Source organism: Lepidochelys kempii, chromosome 4 (genome assembly GCF_965140265.1).
Source record: "Lepidochelys kempii isolate rLepKem1 chromosome 4, rLepKem1.hap2, whole genome shotgun sequence".
NCBI classification, from domain to species: Eukaryota; Metazoa; Chordata; order Testudines; family Cheloniidae; genus Lepidochelys; species Lepidochelys kempii.
In genome coordinates, this window is record NC_133259.1 from 38456488 (window position 1) to 38468928 (window position 12441).

Sequence of the window (12441 nt, forward strand, 5' to 3'; positions counted from 1 at the left end):
ACTTTATGAAGAGCCCAGGTTACTGATGAGGAAGGAATTTATAGGTATTTATGCACAGCCCTCCACAAGGTGCACAGAGTCCAGGAATAACTCTCTAGATGAAGTATTAAAGCAGCATGCTCCCAATTAAATTTTAAGCATTAATTTAAAAAAATCTGAAATGTACTCAATATTTTGCTGCCAGCCCAGTATCCCAGCTGGTACTAGGGTTTTAATAGAGGCACAGGAAGCCCCACAAGGAGACATATAAATAATTAACGTTTGCAAGGAACATCTACCATATGGTGAAAGTCAGAAGCTGTAGATAACAAGCACTAACTACTACCTGCCCATCACAAATGCCACATCCCAGGTTGGAATAAACCTGTTGGACATACCTGATTACGCCTGTTTTCAAGCAGTGATGTCTCATATAGCTGAGCATTGTAAAGAACAATTCCACAAAATGCCAGATAAGCAGCAAAATCCTGAAAAACAGATAATTAAATGTTTCTAACAAGGTTGTATTTTCACATCCAAAATGCCCACTGGATGTGTCTGAAGAACCAGGTTTTTGTTATTTTCTCTTTCCAAGCTTTCAGCTTCAATATTAATGTTTATTTATATCTTTTAATAAAAGTCCATCAAACCATCCTGGCTATGGCCAGAACTCTGGCAGTACAGTTTTGTGGTCAACCTGTAAATACACAGAAAGAAGAAACAATGGTCTTTGGTATGTGCCTTATTATCTGTGCAACTTATGCAGTAACCCTCCAATCATGGGCAGTAGGTGAACCCCTGCTTTGGGAAGGCTAGCCCACCGACTCCACCCCTTCTGTCCAAGGCCCCCCTCCCTCGCACAACAAAGCCCCCAAACCCCCCCCCCCCACCAGGAGAAGCCCTGAGGGTTCCCCCGCAACCAGAGGAGCCCGAACCTGCCCACCCCAGTCACACTGGGCTGAGCAACCGGCCCCCCCACCCCAGCTGAGCCAAGCCACCAGCCCCCAGCCCCTGAAGGCCCTCTCCTGGCTGAGCTGCTGGCCCCCACCACAGCACAGTGATCTTCCACCTTTGTGCAGCCAGTGGCCTGTGCTCCCCAATGCCATGCTGGAGCCTCCACATTTATTTGACAAATAAAATTTGCAGAATTTTGCAGAATTTTAAAATATAGTACGCAGAATTTTTATTTATTTATTTTTTGCACAGAATTTTTTTTTTTTTTTGGTGCATAATGCCCTCAGGAGTAATACTCCCAATTAAATTTAAGCATTTGGAAAAAAACAAAACAAAAAACCCTTGATATCTAAACAAAGATATACACACTGCATTTTTTTGTTTTCACTTTGTGGTAGTAATTGGTATGTTGAAGGTTATTTTTGAAGGTTATGTATATATATTATACATAACATGTTTTTTTTGGTTAGTCTTGATCTCTTATTGCCATTTCTTCAGGAATCTCCCATCTTTTTAGAAACCAATGATTGATCTTCATGTTTTATACTGGGAGAACTGTATTGGAATAAGAAGCAGCTTTGGGGATCCAACCCAACCAAAATCTCACCATTAAAAACTGAACACACAAAATGAGCATCTAGTATATAAGGAATTAAATATTTTTCAAAGTGGAAATCGAATCTTGCTTAAGTAGCAAAGCCAAGAGCTGTTTCTCTTCAGGAAAGGGATTAATTCTGATGTCCTGCATATGTTCATTATGCATTCCATTGTTACAGGGAAGGAGTAAATTCTTACTTTGTTATTGCCAAGGCTTAAGTCAACTTCTTTGGCCTGACTTAAGCCTTTCATGGTGCACCACAGTTTGCATGTTAAATCTGAGAGCATTCTGAAAGTGCCTGCAATGTGACAGTTCAGAATCTATGTGCTTTGTGCACTACTGATTATGTCAGACATGACTGTAATTTATCCAGTGCTTTATTTCTTTCTACAACTAGTGTACACAGAAATTGTTATGTAGTAATTTTAAAAGTTGCTTGGCAAGTTTTAGTTTTAATGTTAAGCTGCTACCGAGTGCCCACTGTGACATTTCTTTGAGATAAGGTGACTTCAACTACTAGCTGTTAAGCCTACACCCCTTTATAATACATTCAGTAAAGCATGGAAACGTGAATCCTAATAGAAGAGAGAAACCAAACTGACTCAGAAATTAAATTGATTCACATTGACATTTCTGCAATGCCTCAGTTTCATCAAACCATTTTTTACTTATTCAAAGATTAGTGCAGTTTGGATAACTTCAAAATTTCTAGCTGTCATAAAAGAAAACCACTGATACACACACACATTCTTTCTCTCTCTCTCTCTCTCTCCACATCCCTTATACCTTTTCATCTTGCTCTGTGAATATCCCACCAATTCCAGATTTCTTATTGATAGCTTGAGCCACACCAACAACCTAATGCAATGAAAATAAAGAAGAGTTCGGTAACCAGGAGGAGTCTGCCTCTGCACTGTCTGGAAAGCAATATTTACAGAAGATGACAAGCTCTGATTCCAGGTACTTTTATACTCAACATTTGGCTAGTTAGAGAGTTGGGTCTATGGTTTTCATGTATTTATTTTTACAAATTACTGACTAGCTCTTTAGTATTGGATGTTCTCAACTAAAAAAACTGTACTACTGATAAAATGTTTTTACCTACTACTGTTACTGACACTAAGATTGCTATAATACAAAAAAGAGTGTAGACATTTTCCCCATATTTGCCAGTTTCTTTACTTTGTGCATTTGATGACATTTTCCATACTCAGTCACTCAGTTTCCCCAGTTGTTTGTATGGATCTTTCACACAAGAGAGTGGGACCATCTTTTTATTCTGTGTTTGTACAGCACCTAGCACAATGGGTCCTAGTCCATGACTGGGGCTCGTCTGTGCTACCACAAGACAAATGATGATAATAATAATAAATAATAAAAACATGTTTTTTTAAAAAAATGTGATTGCCACAAAAATTTGCAGTAGAATTCAGAGGCAGGAACAGTACTCAAAACTACTTTTTAACTTACCTTTGAGGCTGACTAAATATTGTGTTGATGTAGATGATTTAATTGTACTAGACTAGGCCCAGTTCAACAAGATATGTTTGCACCTGCATACCTTAAATATGTGAGTAGTCCCAGTGACTTCAGTGTGACTGCTGAGGTGCTTAAAGATAGGCACATATTGTAGTACCTTGCTGAAGCATGGCCTTAGTCCCTGTGGGACAAATCCTCCCCCTCCTCCTCTGCAGCCGTGGAAGGCCTTGAATACAATGGAATCAATGCAGATCTACTACTTGGAGTTGAGATGCTGGTGGTAAATAGCCTGTGTAGGGGGTCTCCACTTTCTGCTTGGTGAGGACCCCTTGTAGGTCAGCACACAAGGAGTTTGTTGAGATGAGCCAGAGATAGGTCTGAGGAAGAGGAGGAGTGTAGATCCATGATTACACACAACCAAGCTATTCCCAGGGAGCAGCAACAGCTACGGGCACTTCTGCAACCACAAGCCTGTAGTAGTGGCCTTGGAGTAACTCTGCTGTTTTTGTGTGGTGAAGCCCCTGTTTCCTGGGGCTGTTGGTAGAGGCTAGGATTTTGTTCTTAGAATCTGAGTGCATTTTCTCCCAATTTGTACCCAAATAATTTGCTAAAGTGGATTTTTTCTTGTCAATGATAAACAAGGAATATAAATATAATACACGTAATAGTCTTACCAGATTCACATTTATTCTTCAAACTAAGGGATTTTTTAAAAGTTAGGCTTTTCCTAAAAACATACTACGCAGGCACCATAACGGAGGTATATTTCCTCTGTTAACACTGTGAATATTGCACTCTATCCAAATAGCTCACCACCATAGTGTCTGTGCACCTCTCAATTAATGGATTACATTCTCATAGCGGCCATGGGAAGTATCCCATTTTGCAGATGGGGAACTGAGGCAGAGGATAGATAAGAGACAGGCCTAAGGTAACAGAGAAAGTCGGTGACTCATCTAGGAATTGAACCCAGGTCGCATGAGTCTATGTTTGATGCCCTTATTCACTAGAGCTCTGGACATAACAAAACATCTGTAAATTAGGATATTGGTTGTCTTCTCAAAGGCATTAGAATGAACATCCAACTGGCCTCACATAACAAAGATCCTCTACATATCATATAATCTGCATATATCATGTCACTCCCCAGATAGTAAGAACTCCTTGTTGCTTTAATCAGAAAAATACTTTCTGTTGTAATCTCTGAAATGATTACAGAAATCAACAGACCAGCTGTATTTCCCGCTAGGATGAACTCTTATAAAAGCTTGTTTACCTTCAAGTTACTTTAAATTCCTAACTGAATCTTTTTTGTATACAAAACCGTTCTGGGGGAACTTCTGATTTCAAGTTTCCTGACATAACGCTCTCTCTATGGTGAGATTAAAACTTTATTTCTTAGAATACAGAAAATAATCCTCCAGAAGAGGTCAATTAAGATCTGAATTTCTCATATTTTTGGGACCTACTGGAGAGAAGAAATTCAGCCAAAAAAGTGACCTTTTGATGCAGTGTGCTTATTTAGATAAAAGGTGCAGAATGAACCTGGAAGAGCAATGTGTTTGCTCAAAACATGGTGGAAATTTACTTGCTAAGTAATTCGACAAGCCACAGCGTGCCTCCTGGGGGGGTGCTGAATGCTCTCACCTCCCACTGAGCAACTTCCAGGGCATGTTCAGACACTCTTTGACTAACAGCATTCTGTAGGCAGCACTAAAGCTGAAGAAAATCAAATTGATTTCTAAATGCTAATACAATTTTTATCTATTAATACAGGTAGCAAGTGAAGACTGCATGATGTGTTTCTCACAGTATTGGTCAATGCAGGAATATCCCACTTGAACAAACTACCTCAAAGGAAGGGTAAAATAAAAGGAACAGTAGTTTAGTTTTGCAGTCATCTGCCTCTATGGGATACTTGTTGGATTAGATCCATAATCTGGCACAGCTCTGCTGTGAGCCTGAGGCTGGCAAAGGTGGAAGGATGACACCCTCTATCCCCCATCCTGAAGCCTGTGCCAGGGGAATTCTCAGAGAGAGGCTAAATTGGGTTTTTGGCTGCTTTGAAGCAACAGACTAGCAGCAAAGCAGACACTGAAGTGGCCAGGATCTGATCTATTATTTCTTACCGTGCCCAAGAGTTCGAGGGCCTAATTTTCCAATGTAGCTGCACTTCCAGGATAACAAAATTTAATCATGGAGACCTTTTACACATGCAATTGACATATCAAGGCTCAAATTTCTGTTTGGTCTTGGGCAGGAACCCCTCTCCCACTCCCACATACACACATACTTTCGAACAGAAGATGGGGATTCAAAAGGCTGAGGGAGGGAAAATTCAACACTGTGCATTCAAAAATTTCTGACTTAATTCCATTTACCAACCTATAAATCACTTAATGGATTATACCCAAAGGAAACTCAGATACAATCCCCATCTTAAAATTTAGCAATTCACTTTGAGTTTTAATCTTCTGGCCAAGGCCCAATGCCTACCCCCAGCCCAGATTTTGTAATGGCTCCCCCTCTGGTTTTATTTGCTTCTCTTTATTTGTTCCCCACTCTGTATGTATCCTCTGATCATATAAAGCTGTTTCTCAGCCGCTGCAGCAAGCTGCACATGGGTTCTCTAATCCTTCCTATCCACCAAAAATCCATCTGGCCAGCAACTGGCTAAACTACTCACACAGATGAGGGTGGAAATGAGACCACTGCTTAGCACTGACTCCAGCTCTCTACTGAAGGGCGTGATTCTGCTGCCTGGGCAGAAATTAAATTGCAGGGCTGCTCTGAAGCTTGGTCCTCAATTTGTGACCAATTTAGAGCCCGGCCTTTCAGATGAAGGACATGGACATCCTTTTTAGAAACTGGGGTCTGTGACAGAAGCCAACAAAAACAAAGGATTTTAAACACAGATTTTCACTGGAGCAAATTTGAGGATAGAGAATATTTGTCCAAAGAAATTATTCACTTGGACAGTATTTATCTGTGCTTCCCTTGCAATTATTACAACTATCTATGTGCTGACAAAGAGTGTTTCATCCCACAAACTAGCTTAGCTTCTTCTTGAACCTACACTTATTATTGTGCTTATGAGCTCATGATCTTTTGCCACATGAAAGATGTCAGTGTCATAAGTTTAACTTAGTGATTTAATGGCAGGCTCCATTAGGAAGGAAAGATGGGTTCTGAAGATAAACAGTGGGGTTTTTCCTGATTTACCCTGTAAATGAGAGGAGAATCAAGCCCAAACACTGTTCTACTTAATGCTTCTGCCATTCCATTTAAAAAAAGTCCTTTGATTCATATTATATTTATTACTATTATGAACAATATGAATATAGATCTATGTATCTTTCCTATATCCTTTTACTCTCCCCATATTTTACATGCTACTGTAATCAATCGGTCTCTCTCATAGAGCACCTATTAGACAGATAAGGTTGGAATCTGAGTCCTTAGCTGGTATAAGTTGGCATAGATCCACTGCCTTCGAGGCAGCTATGCCAGTTGACACCAACCAAGAATTGTGACCTAAAAGGGCTGGCAAAAGTAAAATTTGCTCTGGCCTTTTCTATACAAGAACACTTTATAACTGTAAATCAACATTGAGACAGCTCTATCAGTGAGAGCAAATTTAACAAGAGTGGAAGCTGAAGAGTAGGATAAGATCCAGGAACTTTATCACTGTTTCAAATCCTATTCAGAGACATGCTAAAAGCAGCTGGGTCACATTTGCCCTACCTTTCCATTGCTACTTACAGTGGAGCTGCACTGGTGGCAAATTATGATGATGTAACTCACCAGTGTAGAAGGAGCCCAAGTTATTTAGCATGAGAATCTGAAAAGTTACATAGTGAGAAGCACTACAGTTTATTTGAAACTATGCTTTTAATTCAATTCAGAATTTTTGGCACATTTGCAGCAAGTCATGGCCATGCTCCAGAGAAACGGCATTATTTGTGACCCTAGCAGCATAAAGTCCAGTGAACGGTTAAAACAACAGTATTTTCCATCCTGCTTTTAGTACAGACAACATAAAAAGAACTTTGCTGTGCATGTGTCTGAATAATTGTGTTTAACTGTTATTCATTAAAGTTATAACTGTTAAGCAAGTACTTAAGGAGGATGGAAAAACAGTTTTCTCTTAATGGGAGAGAAGATAATTTAAAGTCTTTCACATGAGTCTTCCCAAAATATCAGTGTCACAGATCACGTCATTGTTTTGCAAGATGGGCCACTACCAGCTATTCAGAAACTGCTGAATTGGAATTCATTTGCAAATTGGATACTATTAATTTAGGCTTAAATAGAGACTGGGAGCGGCTAAGTCATTATGCAAGGTAGCCTATTTCCCCTTGTTTTTTTCTACCCCCCCACCGACGTTCTGGTTAAACTTGGATTTATGCTGGAAATGGCCAACCCCGATTATCATGCACATTGTAAGGAGAGTGGTCAGTCTCGAAGAGCTATTGCCAGCAGGAGAGTGAGTCTGTGTGTGTATGGGGGTGGGGGGGTGAGAAAACCTGTATTTGTGCTGGAAATGGCCCACCTTGATTATCATGCACATTGTAGGGAGAGTGGTCGCTTTGGATGAGCTATTACCAGCAGGAGAGTGAGTTTGTGTGTGTGGTTTTTGGAGGGGGGTGGGGGGGTGTGAGAAAACCTGGATTTGTGGTGGAAATGGCCCACCTTGATTATCATACACATTTTAAAGAGAGTGGTCACTTTGGATGGGCTATTACCAGCAGGAGAGTGAGTTTGTGTGTGTGTGTGTGTGGGGGGGGGGGGGGCGGAGGGTGAGAAAACCTGGATTTGTGCTGGAAATGGCCCAACTTGATGATCACCTTAGATAAGCTAAAAGAAAAGGAGTACTTGTGGCACCTTAGAGACTAACCAATTTATTTGAGCATGAGCTTTCGTGAGCTACAGCTCACTTCATCGGATGCATACCGTGGAAACTGCAGCAGACTTTATATACACACAGAGAATATGAAACAATACCTCCTCCCACCCCACTGTCCTGCTGGTAATAGCTTATCTAAAGTGATCATCAAGTTGGGCCATTTCCAGCACAAATCCAGGTTTTCTCACCCTCCACCCCCCCACACAAATTCACTCTCCTGCTGGTGATAGCCCATCCAAAGTGACCACTCTCCCTACAATGTGCATGATAATCAAGGTGGGCCATTTCCTGCACAAATCCAGGTTTTCTCACATCCCCCCCACCCCCATACACACACAAACTCACTCTCCTGCTGGTAATAGCTCATCCAAACTGACCACTCTCCAAGTTTAAATCCAAGTTAAACCAGAACATCTGGGTGGGGGGGGGAGGGGTAGGAAAAAACAAGGGGAAATAGGCTATACCAGCAGGATAGTGGGGTGGGAGGAGGTATTGTTTCATGGTCTCTGTGTGTATATAATGTCTTCTGCAGTTTCCACGGTATGCATCCAATGAAGTGAGCTGTAGCTCACGAAAACTCATGCTCAAATAAATTTGTTAGTCTCTAAGGTGCCACAAGTCCTCCTTTTCTTTTTGCGAATACAGACTAACGCGGCTGTTACTCTGATACCAGCTATAGACTCAAAAATGTCCATTTTAAATAAATACTTTATTGTGAGGACCATGCGGTTCAATTCTCCATACAGCAAACTCTCATTGACTTCAATGGGAACAGGAATGTGCATATGATTTATACAAGGGGTTGCCAACCCTCCAGGATTGTTCTGGAGTCTCCAGGAATTAAAAGATTAATCTTTAATTAAAGATTATGTCATGTGATGAAATCTCCAGGAATATATCCAACCAAAATTGGCAACCCTCTTTATACACTATGAACGGTGCCTCTTATCCTATGAGCATTCACACTGCCGTACTGAGGTGCAGCTTTCCTTAAGTACAGCTGCAGCCTCTGAACAGTAAGTACATTGTCTAGCCCCCTCACATGCTCTTGAGGTAACCTATAGGCACACTGGCTGATGCTCAGGTCTTTATTCACACCACTGGCCTTGTATTTTTATTAGCTTTGAACCACAGAAGCTAAGACAATTTTAATGAGCTCACAGGCTCTCTGAGGCATCCGAAAGGTGAGCACTTTTATCCTGTGTAAACACCTTTCCTCTATGAAAGGAAAGCTTGTGGTGCTTAAAGAGCCATGAGGAAACAGTAAAAGGACTATGTTAGCATATACTAAAAAGACCATTTAGTCTCTCCTCATTAGCACTGCAGATTTCTTTTACCAAGAGAAAGATGCATACCAAGAGAACTTGCGCTCTTTTAGATCCCTGTAAAGCCCTTCATTAATAGGTGTTTAAAAAAAGAAAAAGGACTAAAATGGTTAGAAATTCATGGCTTTTCTTATGATGATAAAAATTCGATGTGGATAACCAACCTTAGCAATTTTTGGTTCAGTGACACTATAAATGTTTAAAGATGTTTTAGAGGTGTTTGCCATTTCTACATACAAGATAAACGGATTGTGACCTCACTGACAACAGTACAAATTCCAACAAACTGTACTGATTCCTGTGAGATTTGGCCCAGTGACAATAATGAGAAAAAAAAATTCAGGTGGACAAGCTATTGAGCCAAACTATGGGAAATGTTCTTACAGGCAGCCAATTAGGAAGAGACATATAAAACTCCAGAGGAACTGTTCCAGTCTCTGGAGTAATTAGGTAATTAGGACAAATGTGCTTCACATGCCAGCACACAGGTCATGAAGATTATAGGATCTGTATTTTAGAGCTTAGTATAAAACCAAAACACCTCAAAAAATTTTCTTGCAAGCAAATCATAAATGAAAATAGGTCAGATCTTCAGCTGGTGTAATTTGGTTTAGCTCCATTGACTTCAAAAGGAGCTAGGCTAGTTTACACCTGATGGAAATCTGTGATTGTGACAATGATACTGGATATACTGCAAAAAGATCTGCTCTAGAAATTATTTTGGAAAGTTCTATGCCACCTGTTATACAAGAGGCCAGACTAGATTATCACAATGAACCCTTCTGGACTTGAAATCTATGAATCTATGAACACAAAAATGTGGGAAGCCTGCCTGAATTGCATGTATATTGGAGGAGTGGAATCCACACTGCACCAAGCAAAGGATCTACATATTTGGGTTCTATAGAATTCCTCTAATGCTCTCTGTAAGCCCTGAAGGATGCTGCAAACACTAACAATCCACACACACTCAAGCACTTTTTAGCTGATGAAGACACTGCATTGGTGTTAAAGAATCAGCAATAAGAAGAAAACATGTTTTATTAGACAATGTCTTGTTCCTTAGGCCCAATATTTTACCTTCCTTAATTCTTTAATAAGCAGGTGATGTGTGAACTGGGTTGAAAGCTGAATAGTTTAGCAACAGAACCCAAGTTAGCTATTTTTCGTTTTCTCGTTACTCTCGTAATGTGCCCACAAAAATGTCCTGTATACTTCTTGTATTCCCAGAGCCCAAGTAGTGAGGATTTAGATGGGGTTTAGAAAGAGCGGGGATGGGGGAATGACAGGCAGAAGTGGGCAGGGAAGAATTTAGGACTGGAAGTTCAGAGACACAGGGAGGGTTAAGGACTGAAATACAGGCAATCTACCTACATCAGGAGACCTCTAATTTATGACAGGCACTCTATGGTTGCCAATGGGCTGCAATGCTGAGTGTTAGTTATTTCCTTTTTCAGCCACAGCACAGCCCTTATGCTGTGGTGGTGAGGGAGGGAAGCAGAGTACTGCATGTTCCAACCTTATGCAGCTCCTATATAAGGGGAATTGTCCCCCAGGCTATTGCAGCCCCTTCACACATCACAGAGAAGTGTGCAGGAGCTAGGATCAGAATCTGGCCCAGAGAGAGAGGGAAGGGGAGTGTGAGAGGGAGTGAGTGAGTGTGTGTGTGTGTCGGGGAGGAGGGAACCTAAGGTTCTGATCCAGATATCAATGAAGTCAATGGAAATACTCCCATTGGATCACAGGCTACATGTTTTGGTAGTGTCTCTCCAGTATATAGGAGACAACCGAACAACACAAATGCAACTTCACAACTGACAGTAATTCAGCGGGCTCCCTTGTCACCAGTCACAGAAGGGAGACCAAGAAATAAATGGGAATAACCGCCCTTCATATTCATTTCCTCCCACCAAAGCATAGCTGACAGTGTGGGGAAGCTTCTATTGTTGCTACTTGTTCAGTAGATAGAAGGCTTTTGGCTCCAGGAATGTCAGTTATCCCCTTTCATAAGGCCTAAAGGGAAAGAGAGAGAGAGAGAGAGAGAGAGAGAAAGAGAGAGAGAGAGAATTCCTTTAATTGTCAGAGGCCACCACAGTCACTAAGTGTTTGAAATGGATTGCTGACTTCTATCTCTATCAGTGGCAGTGCACCCCCTCAGGATTTCATGGAACACAGCAGACATTTCTTCAGTGCTGATGGCTGCATTCTGAATTTTATTTTATCTGGATGGATGGCTTCTTGCTGCATTTTTGTACACTCCACTCTCAGGCCTAATTCTGTGAAAGCTACTTCAAAGAGAGTCAGTGCCCTTTTTCACAGTCACTTCCTTTTCACTGACTTTAAGAACATTCTTTTGCTTCCTGAGAAGATTTAATGATTCAATAACGCCAACACCAGAAGAAAGATGATTCACTAAACCAAATAATGGTGACAGGAGGAGGAAATTCAACACTATCTGGCTTAAAAACAAGGGACCCAACTGATATGAAATTATGGCCTATGTGATTTTAGGTTTATTCTGCTTCCTCATCCCTGCAGAGGCTGAGCGTGATTCATGGCCACAAAAGTATGCAGTCCTGCTCAGATATTTATTTACAGACTCTAGCTTTTAACTAACAACACTTTCATTTCTAATGCTCTTCACCATAATGTTAGCCTTAGCTAACCGTTGGAGTGTCAAAATGTACAGGTGCTCATTAGGCAACGTCAACATCAAGGCATAAGCATAAGTCAACTATGTCTACATTGTGGGAGGAAGGTAAGAATCACCTTCCCAGGCTGACTGTCATTAGTGCCCTTGGCTAAGGCCTATAAAAATAAAAGTCAGCAAGACAGCAACAAACAACAGCAACAAAAAAGCTGTTATAAAAAGCATAGCACCCCTGATTTGTAGCAAAGCGCTTCCCAGTGACAGAAGACCAGGCAAAAATAAAAAATTAAATAAATCCAACAATTGTAGTGATCTTTTCCAGAATGAAACATTCACCTAGCAGACCAGCAGGAAGTTGAATCTTACGTACTTCTGCTCAGAGCTTGGGAGTTAATTCAGCTCAAAGCTCCCATATGGGAAAATCCTATATACAGTTAATAAGGGTGAAACCAAAATAGGATTTTATAGAAGTTACTCTAGACAGTATATAGAATTTCATATAGAATTATCTTCTTTCCAAACCAACCATAAATTTAACTTAGAATTCTAT

General features: G+C 40.7%; 1 protein-coding gene across 6 annotated transcripts in view; it reads right to left on the reverse strand.

Annotated features, from left to right (window-relative positions):
* The window catches only part of PDE5A (phosphodiesterase 5A), a 94920-nt gene that overhangs the window by 59824 nt on the left and 22655 nt on the right, over positions 1–12441 (reverse strand). For all 6 annotated transcript variants that reach the window (XM_073341003.1, XM_073341002.1, XM_073341005.1 and 3 more), the window contains exons 4-5: positions 2318–2389; positions 378–467 (exon numbers count right to left, since the gene is read on the reverse strand). In XM_073341003.1, the coding sequence (XP_073197104.1) occupies positions 378–467; positions 2318–2389 (162 nt within the window). The remainder of the gene's footprint in view (positions 1–377; positions 468–2317; positions 2390–12441) is intronic.